The following is a 23299-nucleotide window of genomic DNA, read 5'->3' as shown; positions in this document are numbered from 1 at the left end:
TGATAGAATAAAGCTACGATCATAGTAGACGCGAATTCCCCAGCGGTATTATCAAAGTTTTGTTTCATATTTTATACGTCAATTTTTTCTTCGTATCTATATATCATAACTAGACTGCAGATATTTATGTATGCATTTATGACAAATATGTATGTATATATAGCATACATTAAATATTAAAAGCAAAATATATGTTACTAAAGTAAAACGTTCTTTCATTTTCCGTCTGTCCCGATTCCAACTATTATTTAAAAAATTCGCGTGCACGCCAGTGGCTTCAGGAACCGTGGAGAACAGCGGTTGGTGTCAAACGTAGAACTACGTCTCTCAGCTGGATGCTTTGATTGGACGTTTTTGACGCAATATCAAACATTGCCAAAGTAGAAATCCCAAGATGAAAGTATGCTGGAACGCGTCACGGTCCGTCGAACACGCGCATATACACTAACTGCTGGCCTGCGAGAGAAAGTAGGAAAAGCCTGAATCTCTGTGACGCTGAATAAGCGATAGAACGCTGGTTTCCTGGAAGCAACTCGCTTATTTATAGCCGTGCATCTCGAGAAAACAAGCGTATAACTGTTACAAGTTATAAGTGACGAAAAACGAATTAACATTGAGTATAAACTGGATACGATCACGGTTCGAGCAATTTTGATTCTTTGCAACTTTCAGTAGCGATATTGAACGAAATCACGGAGGGGGGGGGGGGACATATTTTACTATGCTTTCAGAAACGCAATCGAACGCGGTCGATGGACAGTATGGACACTGACACGGGACGATGACGCGTAAAAATCGGCCCCGCATCAAGCCGCAATGCTCGCCTTGTACCTGTCAGTTTGAACAATCGCCACTGTAATTTCGCTCGATCGCGCTCCCACTTTATTGCCGGACCTCTAACGCGATGGACAAAAATTGCTCCGTCGAAATATCTGTTCGATACCGATCTTTGTATTCGATGCACTTCGCCGACCAACCAATGGATTCCGTTTATTCCTTGAAATATACGATAGATTCTAAAATTGATACGGATCTGAACAACTCGTATCACCGATTCAAATCATCTTGCTGACGCGAGGTGAGTAACATACGATGTAAATCTTCTACGATAATAATAAAATTGGGTCTCGACGAGTGAGAGAGCATTGGGTCAAGGATGATTTCTATTAGGATGTTTTCATGCATTACGCGACGCGTGACGAAGTTTGCGATCATGAACATTCCAAGGAAAACGATGTGTATAGTATTCTAGCGTAGTAGCGTTCAAAAGTATCTGCACATCTGCTTATTTTTGATAAAATGTATGTAAAATTATAAATGCTATTGCAAGTATAATTTTAATTGCAAAAATGCATTCTTTTATTCTTTATAGCCTCCATTGACATTGATTTATGTAATAAAAAGCAGTGAAATATATTGCTACTATGTTTTTTAAAGGATAATTTAAAGTTGCAGTACAACGATTCCATAAAGGGCGTAAGAAAAATTGCACGCTGTTACTACAAATCGATCATGCTATTGGAGTATTTATGAATGGTGGTGTAAGTACTTTATAATGAGGTAGAGGCGAATCGCAATAAAGGTGGAGCACGAACATGCGAGCAAAACATTGAAAAGTCTGATCACGACTAAGACGTTTCGATGCGTTCTTTTGATGAGATGTTCATCGGTAACTGCGGTTCTCTGTAATTCGCGAAAATATAATCGCTCGTACTTATTCAGCACACGCGTCTGCGCACGGCAGATTGATTGGCATGCCGTATTTGTTTGGGAAATGCCGCTATTTGTGGAATCCATTTACATTGTTCTTCGATTGCCACATCTCGCGACCATCTGATCTTCGATCCTTTGTCCTTCGTCCTTTCCCTTTTCTTTTGTATTTTCTATTTCCCTTTGCTTTGTAATCCTACCATTCTTCTTTCAACGTTTTCTCTGCATTTTTCTCACGAGAACTGTCATGATCCTTCTTGTCCTGGACTCATGATCGATATTCCTCCGATCACTTCTAACAAATAACACCGTTCTTGGCTCGTGGTAAATCTTAAATGGTTAAACAATTATAAACATATAATAAACCATCAATATTATAATATTATAAAAAATAATAAAACGACCAATATATTTTTTAATATTATAAGATTATACTATTACTGGTATGTGTATCATTATAATAAATGGTTAATGTGTTAATGGCGCCCTACTTAAGACATCGATAAAGACTTACGCTTCTTTTTATCAAGAGTCACATATACATATGTCTATTCTGCTTAACGTTCATGAACAATACGCGGGAATATGTTAGAGTACAAAGAGAAACTCTCAGTCCTAAATGATACTTGAGTTTCACTTTTACTTAGTTGACAGTGATTTACCGTTCTCCGTGTTAATAATGACGCGGTTCATCCAGTTTGTCCATATGAATTCTTACCGAAATAAAATTCAAGAAAGATAAGATATTTTTATTGCAGTTTCGTGAACTATATCACGAGTAACTACGAAGCAACTGTCCGCGGTAGATATGCGCGAAACCCATTTTCCAGTTGTTAAACCCCACTAACTTGCTAATGTAACTCAAATAATTAAAGTGACGTGTACAGGCCCTACTCTGAGGTTACAGGGACAACTCCTGGATCCTAATGCGAATGGAAGATATAACGCGTGAAACTACCGTGTGAGAGAGGGAGAGAGAGAGAGAAAGAGAGTGAGAGAGAAAAAGAGTGAGAGAGAAAGAGAGAGAGAGAAAGGGAGAAGAAGAGAAGGAGAGAAGGAGAATTTCAAGCACAGGTAATAGCGTCGTCAAAGTAACGTATGTTTTATACTAAACTGCTCCATCTTGAAGGAACTTCCTTCTGTTCTCAAACTTCTGCCTTGAACTGTGAACGTTTCGCTCAGAAGTTAATCACAGAAGCTTTTTCTTCATATTCATCCTATTCATTCTATCATATAACGTGCGTGTACTCGGCACGACAAATTACGACCGAACGATTCATTTTTGTAGATTTCACATTTCTTGGGAAATAAATTTTCTTTGGTTAAAAACACCTTCAATATGATTGAATACGGGATGATTTCGAAAGAAACATTCGCGCATTGGATCCACGCAACTAGTATTCACCAGTGTTAATAACCAATATAGTTTCTTAGATAGATTAAAAGAAAGCTTCGCGATAATACGAAGCTGCCTTAATACGTTGATTGTCTTGATGTTTCAGGAATGCAGCTAGTACCGCCATCTGCGGAATACACTGTGCAATATTCTTACGCGAACAATACAACCACAGGGACACGCGTAACGCGACAATGGCGACCTGAAACATTGGCGTGCGCTTCCTTGCTCCATATACTTCTGACATCTCGCCAGTGTTTACCGTACTCCTTCTGCATGTTCGTGAATGTGAAACATATTCGTGCTAGCGTAAAATATGTGACTGGTAAAGAGGAACCATTAAAAACGAGTAACTGCGCGGATTCAGCCGTTGAAGCTAGCTAGGCGCACGACATAATTCAATGGTGTTAGTCTCTGCCGAAAAAACGGGAAAGCCATGTATACAACGATATCTTACCGAATATAATGCGTTGGTAAATATGCGAATTATTTTTATTCTTTACAACTGCCGTTTATTTTCGACCGCACATCTCTTATGTATTGCTAAACGTACTAAATGATTTAGAAAAATGTGTAGGTTAGGTTGGCCTGAGAAACTGGCATCGGCGGATTTTATTTTGTTTTCTTTTTAAAAGATTGTCTACTTTTTTTACATTACTTTTATCGCTTTAAACGTGTTGTCGTTCAATGTCGTGTATTATTTTTATTCGAATGATGGTTATTTAAACAAAACATATTGAAATATTCTGTATTTATACCAATATACAAAGTATAGCAACTTGCGATTATACATGTATTTACCTGAATGTATACACTTAAGAATGTAAGATTATAAATATATCTTCAAGAAATGTGTGCATACTATACCCATTAAATTACAAGAATCATTAAATTTCATAAAATTACCCACTGAATTAAATTACAATATAATGGATGTAGATGCTGAAATTTCAGTCAGATTTATATCATATTCAAATAATGTCACATATAAGTATTTATTTTATAATTTACTTTATAATTTATCTCAATTAACAATTGTACAAATTTTGATCTTTCATGAATTGAGAAGCTAAGTGTTCTTGACATAAACAATATATATTCTAAGTTTACTTGTTTTAATTGTAAAACATAAAATAAAACATAGTATTTCTTTAATTAAAAATACTAGTGGAGCAGTAATAAAGACTTATCATCAAAATCTATTGTGGTGCTGATAAGGCATGTTAAAATAAGGCAAGCCAACGAGGGAGATGAGCCACAATATTGCAGGCATGCCACCCTTTGCAAGGATGCCTTTGGGGGGTATGGGTATGGGTGTGAATATGGGTCCTAGTGGCCCACATCCTGAATCTTCTGCTCACCCTCATCCTCCACCACCGCCACCGTCTGGTGCCAATCCAAAAAAGAAACGACGTACAAATGCAAATGTTGCTCAACCATCTCCGCAACAACCTCCAATAGTACAGGTAACTCTTTACGCTATAATTGATCAGCATACCATTAATAATCGTTATAGTTCATCATTTTATTATACCCTAAAAATATTTTCAGGATTTACTACCTCCACCTTTAACTGGCTATGGAGACACAATAGTAGCAAGTAACCCTTTTGATGATACACCACCGCAAACCACGCAAACACCAATGATGCATGGTGGACCGCCTCATATGCATCCCCATCACCCACATCATATAAGTGGACCACCTATGAGAGGCATGAGCCCTTTAACTTCTATAGGTGGAATGAGTCCTATGATGCCTCACAATATGGGTAGTATGAGTCCAATGGGAAATTCGCCCATGACAAATCACATGAATCACATGGGAGCAATGTCTCCTATGAATCATGCACCAATAGGTGGTATGAGTCCAATGAATAATATGGGCCCCAGCATGCCACCTGGTCCGATGAATACTATGAACAATCATATGAATATGAGTCACATGGGTAATTCTCAACTTAGCGGCCCACCTATGGGTAGTCCAATGAATAATATGAACAGTGGCCCAATGGGTAGTCCAATGAATAACATGGGACACAGTATGGGAAGTCCTATGGGTGGTCCGCTGGGATCTCCTATGAATACAATGGGGGGATCAAATCATATGCCTAATGGACCAATGAATATGAACAATATTAATAGCCATATACCACCCAATAGCCCACTGAACGGACCATCTATGAACAGTGTAAACAGTCCACTTGGACACAACGGATCTCAACCACATCCAAATCATATGGGAAATAATCTTAATAACTTAGGAAGGCCCATGAATGGACCCATGACTACCATGAGTTCAATGGTATCCAATAATATGAATATGAGTGGCCCAAATCAAATAAATAATATGAATATGGGTGGGCCACCAATGAATAACATGTCTAATATGAGTATTAATCATCATAATCAAATGAGTCACATAGCTGGTCCAATGGGTACAATGTCTAATAATTTAGGCGGAGGTCCACCAATGGGCCATCCTATTAACATGGGAGGTTCCATGCCACCTCATGGTTTTCAAGGTCCACCGGGGATGGGACCGAAACCAATGCCAGTTTCTGCAGGAAAGGTAGATTAATTTATCAATATCATCATACAATTGCGTCATAAATTTACGATGGCATCTAAATGTATATCATTCTAATATTACAGATATATCCTCCAGATCAGCCAATGGTGTTTAACCCACAAAATCCTAATGCTCCACCTATTTATCCTTGTGGAGTATGTCACAAAGAAGTGCATGATAACGATCAAGCGATCCTTTGTGAGTCCGGTTGTAATTTTTGGTTTCACAGGTACGTAAAAAATTATATTCTTTCTTTATACATTATCATATAAAAAAACATATACTTAACATGTAAGAATTTGTTTTAGGGGATGCACAGGATTATCGGAAACTGCCTATCAATTATTAACGGCAGAAGTTTATGCCGAATGGGTGTGTGATAAGTGTTTGCAATCGAAAAATATACCTTTGGTTAAATTTAAACCATAACACTTCTTGACTCGTCGTATATGCGACACACGAGTGACTCTTTGTTAGCGTTTACACCTTGTACACGCACACGTGCGCGTGTAATTGCACACACATAAACACATACGACATACACTAATGCACGAGCAAAATCGTGCATATAATATAAACATGCGCTGTTTGTTAATATCTTAGCTTTAACTTGTTGAAATATTAGGGTATTGCTATGAGTCGTATTGGTGAATGAGATAGCAAAAACGACATATGTTCAAAAGTTATATTAATTTTTAAGTCTGTTTACAAGTCTGTTTACAAAGTAATTTATCTTTTAACTTTTGATATTCCTGACCCGTTTTCAATCAACACTGTGAAGTATAAATGAAATCGGAGTCCAGAAAGCATAAAAATTTTAAAAAGATTTATAGGTATTAAAAACTGTACAGTCACCTGTAAACTTCGTTTGATCTGTTATTTTTAATTGCATTTGATACAAAATTAAAGAATAATTATACAAGATGCATCATGCAACTAAACGAAACCATTTCTTTAAAATAAGTAGAGATAGAACAATTTATCAGAGAACAAAATTAAATATTGCTATCTGTTCTATATTGCTACAGTACTTTTACGTATTTTGTGCCTCAATGATTATGCATAACACCATCTAATTTTGTCTTGTAAAATATTTTCTCTATCTCTAATCATAAAATGTATATAGCACCACCCATTTGCGTGATACGCAACCCTATATACATGAAATAGAAAGATATGTACGTATATGTACGTATATGTATGTATATGTGATAAACAGCGAAAATTGCTGGAACTGCATATTAGTAGCAAATGAAACAAATACATATATTCTGTTTACTTTATTTAGCTTTGGGTGAACGTTCCTGCTAAATTATAATTGATATTCAAAAATAATTAACAACGTGTATTACTTCATCAATTATTTCTAGTTATGTCATTGTCATTTATCATCAGGCTCGTTACGTTGATTAAGGATTAAAGTGGTATTTAAAAAAAAAATAGATATTGCAAATGCACATCTAGCAACTATTTAAGAACAGAGTAATATGAATTTTAAGCGATGTAAATTGTTCTCATAACGCGATTACAAATGTTCATGACTATCTTCAAGTACCAGAACAACAAAAAATTTCTATAAACCCGTTCGTACAATTGAAATATTACCGAATTATTTTAGGTTTCTAAAAAATGCGTTTGACAATGGTGTGCTATGTAAAGAATAAGTATTGCTAATACTTTCAAGCATATATTATTCTCAAACGCCGTTTTTTGCTCCCAAATGTTACAAATAAAAGTGCTGGGGTTCTTGTATTTTTATATTTCAAATATTTTGGTATAAACCATGGTCAGTTATATATTTTCGAGCTACTTTAGTGTTATAGTTTAGAATATATTCAAAATGTAAATAGAACCAACACTAATGAGAAGTTTTAACACAGCATGTATAAAGAATATTTCTATCTGTTTACAAAGATCAATCAACGGTTTACGTGATGAGAAAGGAGGTTTGAAAAGTCGAACTTCTTTTTTTCCATCAAAGATCATGTATTGTTTCTTGCCATGGTTTATGCTGGGGTTTAATTTAGCACTTATCAATGATAAATTTTTTACCTGTATGATTCTTCATATACCTTGACAAAGAAACAGCACGAATTCGTTTGATGGATAATTTGCAGGGTCTTTCTGTATTATATATAAGATCATACGATGAACAAATCACGTATGTTCATTTAAGCAGAAACATAAAGACTCAGATTCATAAGAAACTTTGGTGTTCAGGGAATGCAGGAATGATTACCGTGTAAACGAACCTTACGGAATAAAATGTGGAAACATCAATACTATTGAATTATAATGATAAGCATGATGTCAAAAATATGTGATGCATTTATGTTTTCTGCAAATCCGTCTTTTCTTGATGCAATAATTGCCGTAACTTAAGAGAAAATTCGTACAAATATGAATTAAACTCAAGACACTTCGTATATATATCGAATGAAGTCTCGTATTTAGTTGCAGTAATAAATTTGTGCACACATATGAACACGCATACATATATTACATTCACGCTCTTCTTCGTCAAGTTAAGGTTTATTGTTATATCTGCCACAGACATTTGGTGTCAGTACTAATATAATAGTATATTGAAAAAGAACTGAATATATTATCGACGTGAATGATTAATGTAATGCAAAAGGAAAGGAATAACTGAATTCCGTCGGCAACTAATGTAAAATTAACAAGTCCACGGATTGTATAGTTTTATTTATATAAATATATATATATAAATATATATATATATATATATATATATATATATATATATATAAATATAGCCAGTTATCATTTTACTACTTGATGCCTGCGTTATACGGAGGACTGACTTTGAAGATTTCTAGAATATCTCAGATTAACTAGTATCTCTAATACACGGCAGAGTTAACTAGTTATTCTTCTAAACTTCAACTCTCGAGTTTCTCTCCGTATAATTCACGCTTTAAGCTTGTTTTATTGTAATCCTTTTTAACAAATATTATACATGAGTAATGTACACAGAATCCTATAACTACATAATGCTCATATTAGTATTACAACGAATAGAATACCATCTTCACATATCTTCATCCTATATTTTGTCATGTTATGACGGAACGAGGGGTGAGGGGGAGGGGGGCACGCTGAAGATCTCGCGCGTTAACGTTGCTTTTTTTTCTCTATTACGAAAAATTATATATGGGAATGCAGGGGATTAAGCATATAACGAGAAGAGAAATATTACATGACGTGACGGTTGAGAGGGGGAGGGGGCATGCAATCGAGAACGATGCTAGGTATTTGAAGGATCAAAGATAATGGTTTTCTAGTACAAACGAATGAATCGTAATTTAAGTAACTACTAGTAGCTGCTCTATTTTTCAGAGGTAATTTACGTAAGTTGTATCGTTTGCGAACGAAACCGTTATGCGATCACTGAACATGACGCACGCCTAAGAACGAAACCTTATGTCTAAATGGGAAGAATAAGTTCTTTAACTTATGTTTAACAGTAGCTTAATCCCTGTACAATTTGTTCAAAGCAAATGCATTTCTTATGTGTCTGAATGTTTGTCTCATTATACTACCTTCAAATTCTGTCACCTCGTTGTTTTTCAGCCTTTTATCTTACCATCAAAACCGAGACGTTCTCGTAACACTCAGAGCGTGACGATTTATAGATCAACGATTTCACGAAAATAGGCACCGCTTATGTAATACGATATTACATAAATATCCAAATATTCGACTCTTTCGTTGTTCTTTAAACATTTGTAAAATTTTATCGAATTTGTATGTATTCATTTATGTATATAGGTCATTTACACTCTTTCGAAGGTAAGCGATAGTATCAAAGCGACATTAAATTCGCGCGTATAATGACTATAATACTTATCAATTTATTGTATCAGATTTGTAAATATCTTCTGTATCGTGTTAAATCGAGCCAAGAATGCGTTATATGCGTTTATCGGGTCATTTTTTATTTTTGCCGAGACACATGTAATGACGATAGGGGAAGGTAATGGTTCCTATTCCTTCCCTAGACAATCACTTTACATCTAAATTAAGGACTCGATTATTATTTGAGTTTTAAGGAAAACCTGAGCGTTTGAACACGCGATTTGAATGCAGCACCTTATTATTATCATTATTGTTATTCTGGACTATTATCAATTAAGTACTATTATTATGATTATTGTATTATTACTTTGTACAAGATCAATATCTAACATTGGTAATTGAATTTTCATTCATTATTAATCTTAACGCTCCTGTATTTTGAATAAGCGTTCAAGAAAGTATCGACGAATCGATCGTTGATTTTTAATTGAAAGCTGTGGTTCCATTGATAAAAAAAAAACTATTGAAAACGGAAGAAATTAAAAAAAGAAACAATGCAGGGCATACAAATTGACAACAATGTCTCACATTAATAGAAAAAGAAATGTCTACGTGTTATTATGATCGAAAGGTATACACGCCAAAATTGTTCATAGATTATTTTTTATCATGTGAATGCTTACATACATATATGCATACATCACAGATACATGTGTGTATAGCGTGTATGTATATCGCATCAACGATAAACATTATTATACATATTGCAGGCACGTTACATGTATATACGTATGTCATTATTAGGATACACAATCAAGATGTGCGATGAAAATTTCGATTACCGAAGCGTGTATATGTTCAATCATTGTGTGTGTGTGTGTGTGTGTGTATGTGCGCGCGCGTGTGTGTGTACATATTTATATGTCACTTTAAATAACAAATCCATATATGTTGATTTTTAAATTATTCTTGTATATATCTTGCGAAATGCCATCCGTTAATCGAAACATAGTTAAAGTTTACAATAATCCCTCTTTTTGAAGTGATTCAAATTAACAATTTATTTTCATAGTTTAACGTATTAGTCTTTGGACTTATTACTTTTAAATATGGGGAATCTTTTTCCTTTAACATGAAGTATACAGTTTGATATTAACAAATCACTCGTTAGAGATTGCTTAAAAAAAGTAATTGTAAAATACAAACGTTTTCAAATTTATATCTAATCTCATTGTGTTTTTGAATTCATGAATCGCGACGTACACTTGTTAAAATTTCGACGAGTTGAACTCTCCACGTTTTTCAAGTGTATGAAGGCGCACGATATTCGATAAGGTACGGGCCACGTGGGCCTTCGTTATTCGACAGCTTTGATCGTTCGAATTTAGATTATCCATCCAAAATTTCTCCGGTATCCTCGGTCGAATATAAACCGGCACCTCGTTACAAATTACTTTGAAATCTGTAATTCGAAGAAACTGCTTTTGTACTTTGTACTCATGACACTCAAACGTATACCTCACCTCGCACATAATAATTTCTTATCTTTTAAACCCGTAAATAGAAAATTATTATCCGGCACTTTACCCTATGGAAAACAAACAAAACATATTTATATAAACTTACAAATAATAACTAATTAATTTCATGGAACATTATCTACTTTACTTGCTTTCAGGCAAAATTGTGGCGACTGACTCGTCCACGGTTCGTATCTAGTTTCCATTCCAGAATGCTGATGAAGATGACACTTGTGCCTACAAATAGACGCGCTCTTGCTCGTACTATCCGCATACCCGAGTTTTCCATACAATCCGTACTTCTTCTCGTCGATAGCTCGCAACGTACCGTTCTTTTTCATTGCCATATAGATTTGCTCCAACATTCCGTAACTCTTGATCAGGAAATCTCGTTGAGCCAATGCCGTAACGCGTTCTCTTTCCTCAGATTCGCAAATGATCTCTGGCTCGAACGAGTGTGAAGTATTAGTAGCCGAAATTGCCTGCTTCTTTGTCTATACATACGTTTGGAAAATTATTTCGTTAAAATTCAATGCTTTACGACACTTAGTTATTTTGAAAAACCGACATTCGAATGGGAAGAATTCCTTCTCGATACATTCGCACACTTGTTCCTATCCTGATCGTGCGTCGTTGTTGACTTTTGCGTTACGTTTGGACTCTCTGAATGCAATTTCGAATCGCTCCATTTGCCAGAAATCTTCTTGCTTTCTTGTTCCTTTATCTTCATCTATCAATAAAATTCGCTTTTATGAGCGCTTTTCGTACGAACAAGAATCGAGCTGTTCGTTAAATATACTTTTACGTAAACTGATGAAACACCTCGTTTTCCTCCTTTTGAATCCTTGACGCTTCTTCCCGAGCTCTGGATGCCGCGGTATCTTGATACACGGAAATGCTGCTTTGTTTAAAGAATGGCTCGTACCTTTCACTGTCGCAACATGGATAGATTCTGCGGAAATTGCCCATATGCTCGTCCTCCCATTTAAATTGTTTCTGCAGGTCTTCCTCCGGTTTGTCAAGCTTCGTTGTGCCGACCGTCGAATCATTCGTACTGTACCGAATTCACGATCCGAATTATCCCTTTACCCGGGAACAAGTTATGGTACGAGAACATTTCCATTAATTTACCTGCCGTCCTTTGTGTTTATTCCCTGAAGCAATCTATCCCTAACTCGCTTTCTATCTTCTTCAATAATTTTCTTCTTGTCGCATTGCTGTAAATTTAACATTTCGAACGTACTCATCAGCAGACCTTCCTTCACATCCTTATCGATTTGTGCGTCCGTATGAAAACTCGGCGAGTGATTTACCTGAAGTATATTTTTTCCCATGAGCACAAAAGGTGTGTGTGTGCATACGCGCCTATGTGTGTAACTTTTGGTACGTTATTAAAATTGAGACCTCGATCGTTACCTCCAAAAGATATGGTTTCAACTTCCAATCGAGTAACACGTCAAAGCCCAGTAGCTCGAAACAAGCGTAGGTCTTATCGTGCGTTGGAAAACACGTGTGATAACTGTGCTTCAGAACAGGATGTGCTGCCAAAATCGTTTTTATAATAATCTCATCGATCTTACGCCATAGTTCATCCACGTCGACGTCCTTCATCTTAAACCACTTGTTCAGAGTGGATATTTTCCTGCATACGAAAGATTCTCGTCATTCTGAAGGGGGTCGAACGAAACGACGCTTACAAGAACATACCACCAACCTTTTGCTACCAATTTCATCGTCGATTACATACATTCGGCTGTGCTTATTGACAGCGTAATTCGTTAGGTGCATAAACACGTTGGACGTATTGTGACCGGTTGGTTCCTTGTATCTGCTCGTGGCGAACCTGAAACGCGGCACGTACAGAATAAATAACTCGAATTTAATCATTGCACTCTTTACGATCGTACGTCTGCTCTCGACCATCAGCACAGCTCGAGTTTCGTACGTCGCAAAGGTCAAAGGATTAATTAAAGGCAAAATGGTGACTATATACCTCGCAAGACCGTCGTTGTAGACGTAAATCCTAAGGGGATCGCACGAGGTGAGCAACGCGTAGATACGAAGATCGAATTTGTAGCCGTCCACCAGGAAGGGCTACAGACACGAATGATCTTCACCAAAAGAAGAGTAGAAACGAACGATTAAAGTTGAAAATGCATACCCTAGCCACGTAAACCTGGCAGATCATTCGCTCGCTGGGTTTAACATCTTTTAAGTTTTTTGTCAAATAAATGCCGCGCCCTTGACAGCCTGTGTCAGGCTTGATGATGAAAGTTTTGGAGCGTCTCAATTTAGCATAGGCTATTGCCTCTCCGTGGCTAGACGTTTTGATCGACAGATAACGTAAATCTTCTAATGATACTATCAATTACTTCGATAAAGGACAGAACGTTCTTACTCTGCGGGAAAACACCATGTCTTGGGGAAGAAATTGTAGTCCTTTGGAAAAAGCCTCAGCATACGATTCAAGTTACGAGCAAGCAAATCTTTTCTACAGATTTCTGTCATTCCTGGAAAATGATTGACCTTCTGATATCTTTTCATATCTTTCGCTCGTTCCACGCTCACGCTCAAGTCTGTCCAGTAAAGGTTCCAGCTGCTATCCTCGGTAACTTCTTTCATCCCGAAACGAGCCGCCACTCGTCTCACCGCGTCGTATTTGCAATTACTCGTGCATATTGTCAAGTATCTGTAATCGTAAACATCTAACAAATACGAGAAAACAAAGAGGAAAGCGAAGAATGATATTTTCGATTTCTTTGATAACGAACTACTGTACCTCCGTTTTTTCTTTTTCTTCGCCTTGATCGAAGTTCCTTCCTTTCGCGACTCCACGTCGGTCTCCACGAACGACAAATCTGCTGCAATATCGTGTGCATAAATGGAACTGTCTACACGACGCGCAAGCTTAGGAACAAATACCTTTGTCGTCCTTTTTATCAGCGAAACATTTAGAAGCAATCGGTTCCCGATCATTTTTAGTCGAATCGGTAGATGGAAGAACGTTAAACGAAGTATCAGATACCACGAGTTTCTTGCACCGGTTTCTATACACTGTTTTACATGATCGCACTTCGGCACTGGAATCAGATTCACTGGTGATCTCGTTGTTTATCGGGTAACTCTTCTTCGTATCGCCGGCTTCGATCTCGCGCTCCACCATCAAAGGACGTTTGTTGCTGCGTTCGATGAGGTTCATGACCGGCGTATCGCATTATTCTAAACGAACTGTCGTCGCATGGCTTTAATTTGATCATATGTCGAGCCAGACCTGCATTATACTTCGATCCGTCAATTTTATTCCGTACGCGGGACCGATTACCTAGACAAACGAGAAACTAATAATATCCTCGGTGAAAAAGGTATTCGACTGTGATCAATTTATTGACGTACAAGAAACCAAAATTCGATGCTATTTACAGAAATGCCCTTTCCAAAATAGATCGTCTCGTTTCACGCATCGCACCTCGCCTCAATTGTTTTTCCATTTCTCGAGGCAAGAAGGCAGCCTCGTATCCTAATTTCAATTTAAACGGTGCAAGACTTTTCAAGCAAAATGCATGCGACAATGCGGGTTAATCGACGGTTACTGCGGTGCAGCTCGTGTTAAACCTTTGCTCGAGAAACTTTTCGTTACTTTAATTACGGCGCAACGTTGCTTTACAAAGTTCGTGCAAACGCAAAAGGGATCACGAAAACTTGCTACGTATGTATGAAACAGCGTTGTCAGCCGTAGGATTATCACGAGCACGCGCAGGCTTGCCTAACGTAACAAACGTAGCATATTCTTTGGAAAAAGATCTTTTATTATCTTTCGCTTATCTAAGACTTTACAGATTCGATTTCAAACTCGTCGTATTCTCTACGATGTTCACAACGTTCAAAGCACAGCCCCAGCACAACGTCACGCCACTCCCTCCGTGTCCGTAATTGTGTATTACCTGCAAAGGTTCACATCGGTTTCAATTGATCGAAAAATGTATACGTTTCACGTTCATCCAGCTTTGTTTTCGATACCGTAACTTGTCTGCCTTGAGAAGACCTGCAAACTTCAGCTTCAATACGAACTTGGTACCTTCCAGGCCTCAGGCCAACCCACTCCTTCGCTATTTCAGATCCCTTCGAAGAAGGACGATTAATAATTAATTACGTTCCATTACGTGTTCGATTTAGTTAAAAATTTTAAGAAAGCTATACTTTCAGAGCAGGTAAAATGCGCACACATCCGTTATAAATGAATTCTGAGTCTTCTTTTCGTGGTGTGCGATCGAAATCGTTCTCCTGGTGCGTACCACCCAACACTACACTGTCGATGCTTTCGAAAAAAGAATGTCGACATTATAAATAAATAAATACAAAATCGTCGTACGATTAACGCTTAGAAATATATCTTCGATTTAATTCGTTACTTCGGTATTATGTAATTCCCATCGTCGTCGTCTACCAATAACCCGTGCATTACCCAGGATGCCGTCACCTTAAACGATACAATGCGTAAGGAAATCTCATACTGTGGTATATCAATCTCCAAAACTACCAACCCTAGCAACTTGACCTCTGATAGACTTCACGGCGTTATCACCCACGAGTTTATGTGCACCGAGGCCGCTACAGTTTATTATTAAATCGTATCCATCGTCGGTTAGTTCGTTGAACGTGTGAATTTTCCTGTTTCGTAGTTTTCCGCCTATTTGGAGGAATCGTTTCATTAACCAAGGCAACAATTTAACTGGCTCGCACGTATACGTCAGGAACATCCATCCGTGTCTATAATTCGTCACACGAATTAATTACAATGACATGAAAGATTGCAAGTGAATTCCACTAATACCGTACTTATAATTGGCATTCCACTCTGCGTTTAGTTTCTCCAATTCACTGGGATTCAGTTCGTACGCACCGTACACCACTTTCGTCCAGGCTAAATCGAGGAAACCATCGGGATTACTGGTAACACGGTACATCGGTATCAAGGAGAGTCCTATTTCAGAAGCCAAGCCCGCTTTCCAAAAGTTTTCCAACCATCGATACGTGATTTCACTCCATTGTCTGTTAGCGTATAGTGCAGTTGTAAAACGAATATAAATTACGCTTAACCCTCGTCAGCGGAGGCTGGATCATTGCTGTCACGATCGTTGAACGCTTTATTTTATAGCGATTAAGTGAACACGGTCAATTAAAAAAAGCTGCTTGCCTCTACGTGATAACTGAATTAAAAAATAAAAATAAAACGTAACTCGGAGAGTAATAAGCGTAAAATGTTTGCATAAGTCAACCTTCGCTGTTTCACCGAGGATCAAACTTCATCGATCCTTTCTCTTTGATTTCGTCATAATGAATTTTAACATAGTGCATTCGAGTTACGTACATAGTTCACTTTTCCAGCTAGAGACAGCTGTCAGTAGCTCAAAATACTAAATACTCACGATATTTTGTCAGAAGGAGTGTTTCCGAGAAGATAAGGACTCCATATACCGGCACTTCCGTCGCCGGTGGTAGCTGGTGAAAATTTATCCGAAAATATTTGCACCTCGAATTGTGGAAAACTGCTTTTCACCGCGAACGCACTTGTCATGCCGATCACACCGGCGCCCACCACTGCCACGCGCATTTCAAACGCAAATCCGATATATAATTTCACGACAAACCTCCAAACGTAACTACTAATGCTTCTCGTAGCAGCATTCGTCAAAGATGTTTAAAAAAAATAAAAATTGCATGACTCGAACGATAACCCCGTCATTTTGTATTCGTAAATCGCGGTATATAAATAACCGCTGCTCTTCGAATTGCATCGAGCGAAGATAAATAGAAACAAATCGACTGATTAGCTATACACGTTAAGAACACTACGATTCCTCGGTGTTGAAGAACATCCAACTACCGATTAATTTTTAAACTATAAAGTCTTCAAGAACGAACAGTGATTTATCTTAATTTCTTTTAAATGGAAGATTACGATGAACTTACGATACCACATATTCCTAGCATAATGCCACTTCACAGCCCGACAATATTATGCTAGAATATGGGAATCGAGGAAGTCAGCGCGCGGAAACTGTTGTGAAAAAATTACCATGTCGAGGTCCAAGCGATGCTCGTTTCGTGGCGCACCAACGATAAACGGAGCATAATACTTTAAATTTCGCATCTCAAAGGTCTTATACTCTGCTTACCGATAGCACGACACACGATTTCGTTTTTACGGATATGACATTTTCGTGCTCGAGATCCATCGCAGCCCCGAGGCGATCCTAGAAGGATCGTGTAGCGCTAATCAAAAGGAAATATTTTGAAGCGGTCGTTTTGACGTACGATCCATCGACTGAGCCCTGCACACGTATCTGCCTCCCACAAGACGGCTGACCGAGGTGCCTGATGACAATTCGTGATATGGAGTATTTGTTTACATGGCATACGAATACCATAGACATAATACGGCCCGGAAATGCGATAAAGAATAAAATGACAGGATAGACGGTAATGTTCTTGGCGTCTCGAAAAAAGAAAGTTATTTTACTCGCGTCTATATATCTTACTCGAGAAATTAATCGACAACATATTCTTCGAGCTTGCGATTGTGCGAGTCTCTTAGGATCACGATACACCGAAGGCGTATATTCGTGGTACAGTTGAAGTGAAAAAAATTCTATGGCTGAAAGTAAGACGAAAATTAAGAATAAGGCTGCAATCTTGGTAAATCAAATTTGAAAATTTATCCAGTACGCGAGCTGATAGATAAAATTTCACTTTCAAGTCCGATAATTGTTAAATTAATTGTTAAATTATTGTAAGTATTGGGTTATGACAAGAAACGTGTCTTTATAAATTTATTCGAAAATACTAGATTCTATAAACATTGCTGGTTGCAACACAAATGCGACGATAATAAGAATACTCGATCGAATATACTTAAATATTAGAATATGAATTATCATAAAACACCTGAATCGTTCTTCGAGATCGTCGCCAGGGTGGTCAACGATCTTTCTCGACTGTTTTCGCGGTTCAATGGGTTCGGATAACAGACGCTTAGGTGTCTGTTATCCGAGAAGATTATCGACTCGGTACGTTGATATTACACCGTACTCTGCGTACCAATATTCGCTCGGAGATTCGCCTTGTAGTTAAAATAAAACGGAATAAGAAATTACAAAATGCTTGCTAATAATTAGAAAATGATTTATTAAAAGAAAATTAGAAAATATGTATATATGGTTAAAAACTAACGATAAGAAATCGAGAAAAAAGCCTTACTCGTTAAACCATACACGCAGGAATGATATTCGTTAAGAGGGGGGATATAAATAATTTACGATGCATAAAATATTGATGGTATTGTAATTCATATTATATTCGAAACTTTTCGTTATCTTTTATAATCGCATGTATCAAATCTTCTACTGAAATGAAACGTGTTATATTTTCTTAGAAATAAGCAGGTTACATAATAATTTTGCTACTTTAGATTATAAATAAATTCGTAAAAATTAGACACACCACACTAATTCATATCTGTATATAAAATATACATTCTTCCACACTATAATCAAATTCATGTTATAGTTTTCATGTAAGGAATTCATAATAGAATTTTAAATTTTTCGTATAATATACGACCTATTTAGATAAATTATTTCATTATAAATAAATGTAATGGAAAAAGTTTATCATTTAATACATTTTTGTAATCCATAACTTAATACGCTGTTAACTCGTTATTTTATAATCCGCAAGTAGTATAATTTAGCGACAATAAATTAAATTTACGCCTATATACAATAATATTAAATATTTTATAAACTATTATGAATTAGTATATAGAAATATAATACACTGGTGTTTTCTCTTTGTATGTAAATTTGTCGGAAAATAATGTGAAACCTTCTGTCGCCTTCGTTATAAAAACATTTTTCAAAAAATGTACACAATATTATACAAAATTGATTTATCTTGGACGACTTTTATAATATCTTATTGAACCTCAAACGTTACAGTCTATTTGCCTGTAGAACCTTAATAACCAACATTATCTTTGTAAATAGAATAATATACTAATGGTTACATTGATAACAATTTTTATTACAATAAAAGTAGATGTAAAAAGACAAGCTATAATTTTTAAAGTTTGAAATACTTGTGTATATATCAGTAAGAAAATTTGAACATTTTATGAATTCGATAAATGAAAGTTCTTTCGAAACTAAATATGCTATATGCTGTTTCAAAACTGGTACAAGAATCTTTTCTATAGAAGAAATATTTATCACAGATAGAGTTAAGTTATCATTAAAATCGCAATAAAATAACAAAGTGCAATCATATGAAATTTGATACTTTTTTAATAATTCAATCAACATTATATTTATTCAATGATAGTTCTTCTTTTTCTTATCAATATTAAACTAATTCTAATTATAAATAAAAGATATAAAAAAGATTACGCGTTAAATGTAATAATTTTTATTGCGATTTTATACCACATTTTAAGTATAAATATAAAATTTTTAAATAATTTATAACTGATACAAAAATCAGTTATTTTATAAAGTTACTATATAATTAAATGTATAAATCTAAATAATCAAGGGTTATATAAATATAAAGATTTGTGTGATGTATTTTACCAAAGTAACTTAATCATCTGATTGTTAGTCTGTATTCTGCTATCTCATCATTTGTCTAAATTTATCCAACTCGAAGATACTTTCTGACAATCTGCAAAATTACAAAATAATTAATTATATTTTCTGATAATAATTTCTCTCCTTATATAATCTGCAAAATACCTTAAAAGATGACATATACATATAAAAGCTTAATATAACGATGATAAAAATAAGAATAAATATAAAAAGCATAATTGTTCTGCTTACCTTCCAATAGCGTTTATAAGTGCAACAATTTCGCTTCTTTCTAAGAAGAATTTCTTTCTATTAAAATTATTTAATGTTGATTCCCATCTGTCGAATTTTCCTGAGAATAGAATTTTTAATGCTGTGCCCAAACCATGCGTTTGAAGTTTTCCCCAAAGTTTACACTTATCGCACCCTACACAGTCCATAATACGAGATATATTCCTAAAATGTTGTCTAAATTGTTCCTTCAATAACTGAGCCTCAGCTCCACCAGTAAACATAACGCTTTCGTTGAAATGATCAGGAAATGATCTAAAACACATTAATATTAAATCTATAAGCATCAATTCATTAGTTATAAATTAATATAATTGATTAGTTAAGACTAATACCTACTTAACAACATTTAAAATATCATTCATTGCCAAACGGGTATCTTTATCTTGTGCTTTGTTACCAGTGTAATATTCTTCTCTTTCCAAATATGGTGCAGCTTTTGCCAAAGCTCTTAATTCAAGCAGATAAGTAAAATATAAATTTTTTAACCAATTTGGACCTTCACCTCCTGTTTCCTCTGGTGAAAATCTTTTTTGAAACTCTTGCAAATTAGGGCCCCATCGGCCACCAGGCACTATCTCTAAATTGTCTTTTGGTGTCAACAAGTATTTTGAACACAAATGAATATTAATACTAGTATGAAGCCCTGATATAACACGGTAGAATACCCTTTTTTCCAGACACATCCCTACAAATTATAATATATCACAATAAAATCAATGTACATTTTGAAATATATTATTAGTATACTATTGAATTAAAACTATTCACCATTTATTTTTGAAGATTGAATAAAATTATGTGGCGAATTTTCAGGTCTGAAATTAAGTATACGTATATAAATATAAAATGCAGCAATTTTTAATATCTATTTCATTTTTTATCATTAACTTATATTTTTACCTAAAACAATTTTCCTTGTAAATACTGCGCCATATCCTATGTGCACTCTGTCCTTTATAACCTGTATATCTTTCAGGATTTAACAAAAGGTCCACATATTCTCCAGGACTAGACTCCTTCACACAAAAATTATCTTGAGCATCATCATATTGTTTCCATAATTCAAAATCTTTGTAGTTCTCTGAACTAAACAAAATATATCAAAATGAATTTGAAATCTTGTTTATAAATAATTCTATTTATGAATGTGCTAGAAATATTCTTTTTTACCTAATTGTTGTGTTTAAATAGCCCAGTTCTTTATTATGATCTTTAGTCCTATGTAAGCAATCATCATATTGTGTAGAAGCTTTGTATTTATCCGCAGGACTTTCATTAAAATGACTGTTCTTTAACATATCTCCTTTTAAACCATCTGGAATGTCTTCCTACAAGTATAAAAATATATATAATATACATAAATTTCAACAATTTGTATAAAATGATATTGTAATATCTTTGCATATAAATCAAACTAACATATTAAATACTTACTTCCTGACAAGGTTGCACATGACAGTATCTTATAGCACATTTACTATCATCAGCCCAGAAAGGGCATTCTTGTTTTAAATTTACTTTATAAAAGCGAAAATAATCTCTGACTAGAAGACTCTGAACTCTTGGATAAATTTTCATATTATTAAAGTAATCCACTGTATCCACATTACAACTGCAGTCATCAATTGATCCCTTCAACTAAATTTTTATAAACATAATTTAATAACTTAAAGTTATGAAAAAGATATTAAGTTAAAGATAATATAAGATAACATATATTCACATATGTTAAAGTTGACAGATTTGATTGTAGGTTATGTTTACTTTTTATGAAAAAAGTTGAATAACGGGAAAACAACGAGAATAGTACCTTACAGAAGCATTGATCATTCTTTTCATTGTTCGTTCCAAAATAATTGGAATGTACAATAGAAGGTAAACACATTGCAAATAATATTAATATGCCGAGCATATTTTCACTGGTTTCGCACTTCATAATTAAATTCACTGGTATACCTATCAATCACGTTTTCTAATTGATAATAGTTATCGTACGTCACCGCGGTACTAACCGAGGTTTCCTCCTTTTATAACACCGACTAGACTACGTGCCACCAGAAACGTAAATTACCCTGTCAAAAGTAAACTTTATTGATGTTTTCATTGTATTGCTTATTGATTAATGTTGTTCCATTAAATGTTCCTCTATTAAATATACACAAATCCACCTACATTTATACAAGTGTTATATTTTTTATTCTATTACATATTTAAGTCAAGCTAAAGTATAACGGTATTTCACACATCTGGAATGTTTTATCTCATCTGTAGCAGACGACCTGTAATCTTAACGTGACGTGACTACAATCACGCTGCCACAGACATGTATTTTTCTTACTAACTTTTTAGTTTAATTATTGTAATACATATTTAACTATTTATTAAATAGTCATTAAATAGTCATTTATTAAATGTCATAATTTTAAATGTAAAATTTCTAATAAAGAATGTGGAATATGTAGTATGTAGCAAATAAATCTTATAGTAATATATTTAAATTATAATGTTTGTAGATTTTTAATTTACCATTATTTACATAATAATAATGAATATGATTTCAAAATGTTCAATTCACATCTATACCCAGAAAAACGTTAACACAACTTCATTTCTATAAATATATATAAATAATAGATGTTTACTCCCCTCTTTTTAGCTAACCATATCCAAGTTTAATTCCACGTGTACTTATAACATTTGTTACTGACTTTAAATGTAAAAAATAGAGTGTTAGAATGATATAATGAGTCATTAAGAACCGAGAAAAGTATTAACTTTTCTTTAACATTATCTTAAAGATTAGCCGTTTTAAATATTTACGTCGATTATCTATCAAATAACAAAATGAATTTAATATAATATAATATAAAATTATTCCTTTAAAATGTACATTTTTCATTTCACACAATTCAGATGTCATAATAAATAACTTGGCATCATAAATTATCCAAATACAAAATAAAATGTTCTTAATTTTGAAATTAAGTTTAAGAAATATAATATAAAAGAATGTCAATAGTTCAATATAAATTTAAAATACATTTCTAATGTAAAATATAATTTTATTATACGTAGATGAAAAATTACTTTTTTAAATTTTGTGCAGCATTTAAATAACGCTACTTTTCATCTATAATTATATATTATTTTCGTTTAGAAAACTTAATTTCTGAATAACGTTTTGTACAAATTTGCGCTTTAATATATATATATATATATACTGTTTTATTATTACATCGCTTTAATATACATACATTGCAATCAGTGCTATAAAAGCTATACATTAAGAAAATATTTGTCTTTTATTCGAAATTTTCTAATACTAAAAGTACAAAAACTGTGAAGTTCTTGCACAATGTTTAAAA

General features: G+C 34.8%; 3 protein-coding genes across 6 annotated transcripts; 1 reads left to right on the top strand and 2 right to left on the bottom strand.

Annotated features, from left to right (window-relative positions):
• The first annotated feature begins 4356 nt into the window (after positions 1-4356).
• On the top strand, positions 4357-9220 carry pygo (pygopus family PHD finger). The gene is made up of 4 exons (XM_033336302.2): positions 4357-4572; positions 4658-5677; positions 5761-5906; positions 5986-9220. Exons 1-4 carry the CDS (start codon positions 4357-4359, stop codon positions 6104-6106), a joined length of 1503 nt encoding a protein of 500 aa, XP_033192193.1. The 3' UTR covers positions 6107-9220.
• Positions 9221-10849: 1629 nt separating this feature from the next.
• Positions 10850-17019, bottom strand: LOC117157969 (Tubulin tyrosine ligase-like 6B). Its single transcript, XM_076619133.1, has 20 exons — positions 16443-17019; positions 15853-16065; positions 15558-15783; positions 15426-15493; positions 15214-15331; positions 15034-15135; positions 14851-14957; positions 13939-14231; positions 13796-13877; positions 13415-13705; positions 13178-13334; positions 13010-13110; positions 12731-12859; positions 12433-12658; positions 12148-12329; positions 11839-12070; positions 11585-11746; positions 11169-11510; positions 11020-11084; positions 10850-10958 (listed from the first exon to the last, which is right to left on the bottom strand). Exons 1-20 carry the CDS (start codon positions 16625-16627, stop codon positions 10940-10942), a joined length of 3300 nt encoding a protein of 1099 aa, XP_076475248.1. The 5' UTR covers positions 16628-17019; the 3' UTR covers positions 10850-10939.
• Positions 17020-18911: 1892 nt separating this feature from the next.
• Positions 18912-22554, bottom strand: Ero1L (endoplasmic reticulum oxidoreductin-1-like protein). Of its 4 annotated transcripts, none has more exons than XM_076619439.1 (9): positions 22461-22554; positions 21745-22006; positions 21369-21572; positions 21105-21262; positions 20835-21020; positions 20703-20749; positions 20271-20619; positions 19893-20186; positions 18912-19734 (listed from the first exon to the last, which is right to left on the bottom strand). In XM_076619439.1, exons 2-9 carry the CDS (start codon positions 21868-21870, stop codon positions 19683-19685), a joined length of 1416 nt encoding a protein of 471 aa, XP_076475554.1. In that variant the 5' UTR covers positions 21871-22006; positions 22461-22554; the 3' UTR covers positions 18912-19682. The 4 variants fall into 4 exon arrangements, with proteins under 4 accessions (XP_076475554.1, XP_033192194.1, XP_033192198.1 ...); XM_033336303.2 differs by lacking the exon at positions 22461-22554 and adding an exon at positions 22107-22268; XM_033336307.2 differs by lacking the exon at positions 22461-22554 and adding an exon at positions 22107-22266 and having other exon boundaries at positions 21947-22006.
• Between the last annotated feature and the right edge of the window lie 745 nt (positions 22555-23299).

The sequence above is a fragment of the Bombus vancouverensis genome, chromosome 6 (genome assembly GCF_051014615.1).
Source record: "Bombus vancouverensis nearcticus chromosome 6, iyBomVanc1_principal, whole genome shotgun sequence".
Taxonomy (NCBI): Eukaryota; Metazoa; Arthropoda; class Insecta; order Hymenoptera; family Apidae; genus Bombus; species Bombus vancouverensis.
This window is presented reverse-complemented; position numbering and strand designations above follow the sequence as displayed.

Coding starts and splice junctions, on each gene's coding strand:
- pygo (XM_033336302.2), top strand. CDS start 4,357: ATGAGCCACAATATTGCAGGCATGCCACCCTTTGCAAGGATGCCTTTG. Junction 4,573..4,657: donor AACAACCTCCAATAGTACAG/GTAACTCTTTAC, acceptor AAATATTTTCAG/GATTTACTACCTCCACCTTT. Junction 5,907..5,985: donor TGTAATTTTTGGTTTCACAG/GTACGTAAAAAA, acceptor AATTTGTTTTAG/GGGATGCACAGGATTATCGG.
- LOC117157969 (XM_076619133.1), bottom strand. CDS start 16,627: ATGCGCGTGGCAGTGGTGGGCGCCGGTGTGATCGGCATGACAAGTGCG. Junction 12,860..13,009: donor TACAACGACGGTCTTGCGAG/GTATATAGTCAC, acceptor GCCGCGTTTCAG/GTTCGCCACGAGCAGATACA. Junction 11,747..11,838: donor TTCAAAAGGAGGAAAACGAG/GTGTTTCATCAG, acceptor TTTTATTGATAG/ATGAAGATAAAGGAACAAGA.
- Ero1L (XM_076619439.1), bottom strand. CDS start 21,870: ATGAAGTGCGAAACCAGTGAAAATATGCTCGGCATATTAATATTATTT. Junction 20,620..20,702: donor TCAATCTTCAAAAATAAATG/GTGAATAGTTTT, acceptor TATAATTTGTAG/GGATGTGTCTGGAAAAAAGG. Junction 20,187..20,270: donor GATATTTTAAATGTTGTTAA/GTAGGTATTAGT, acceptor AATGTGTTTTAG/ATCATTTCCTGATCATTTCA.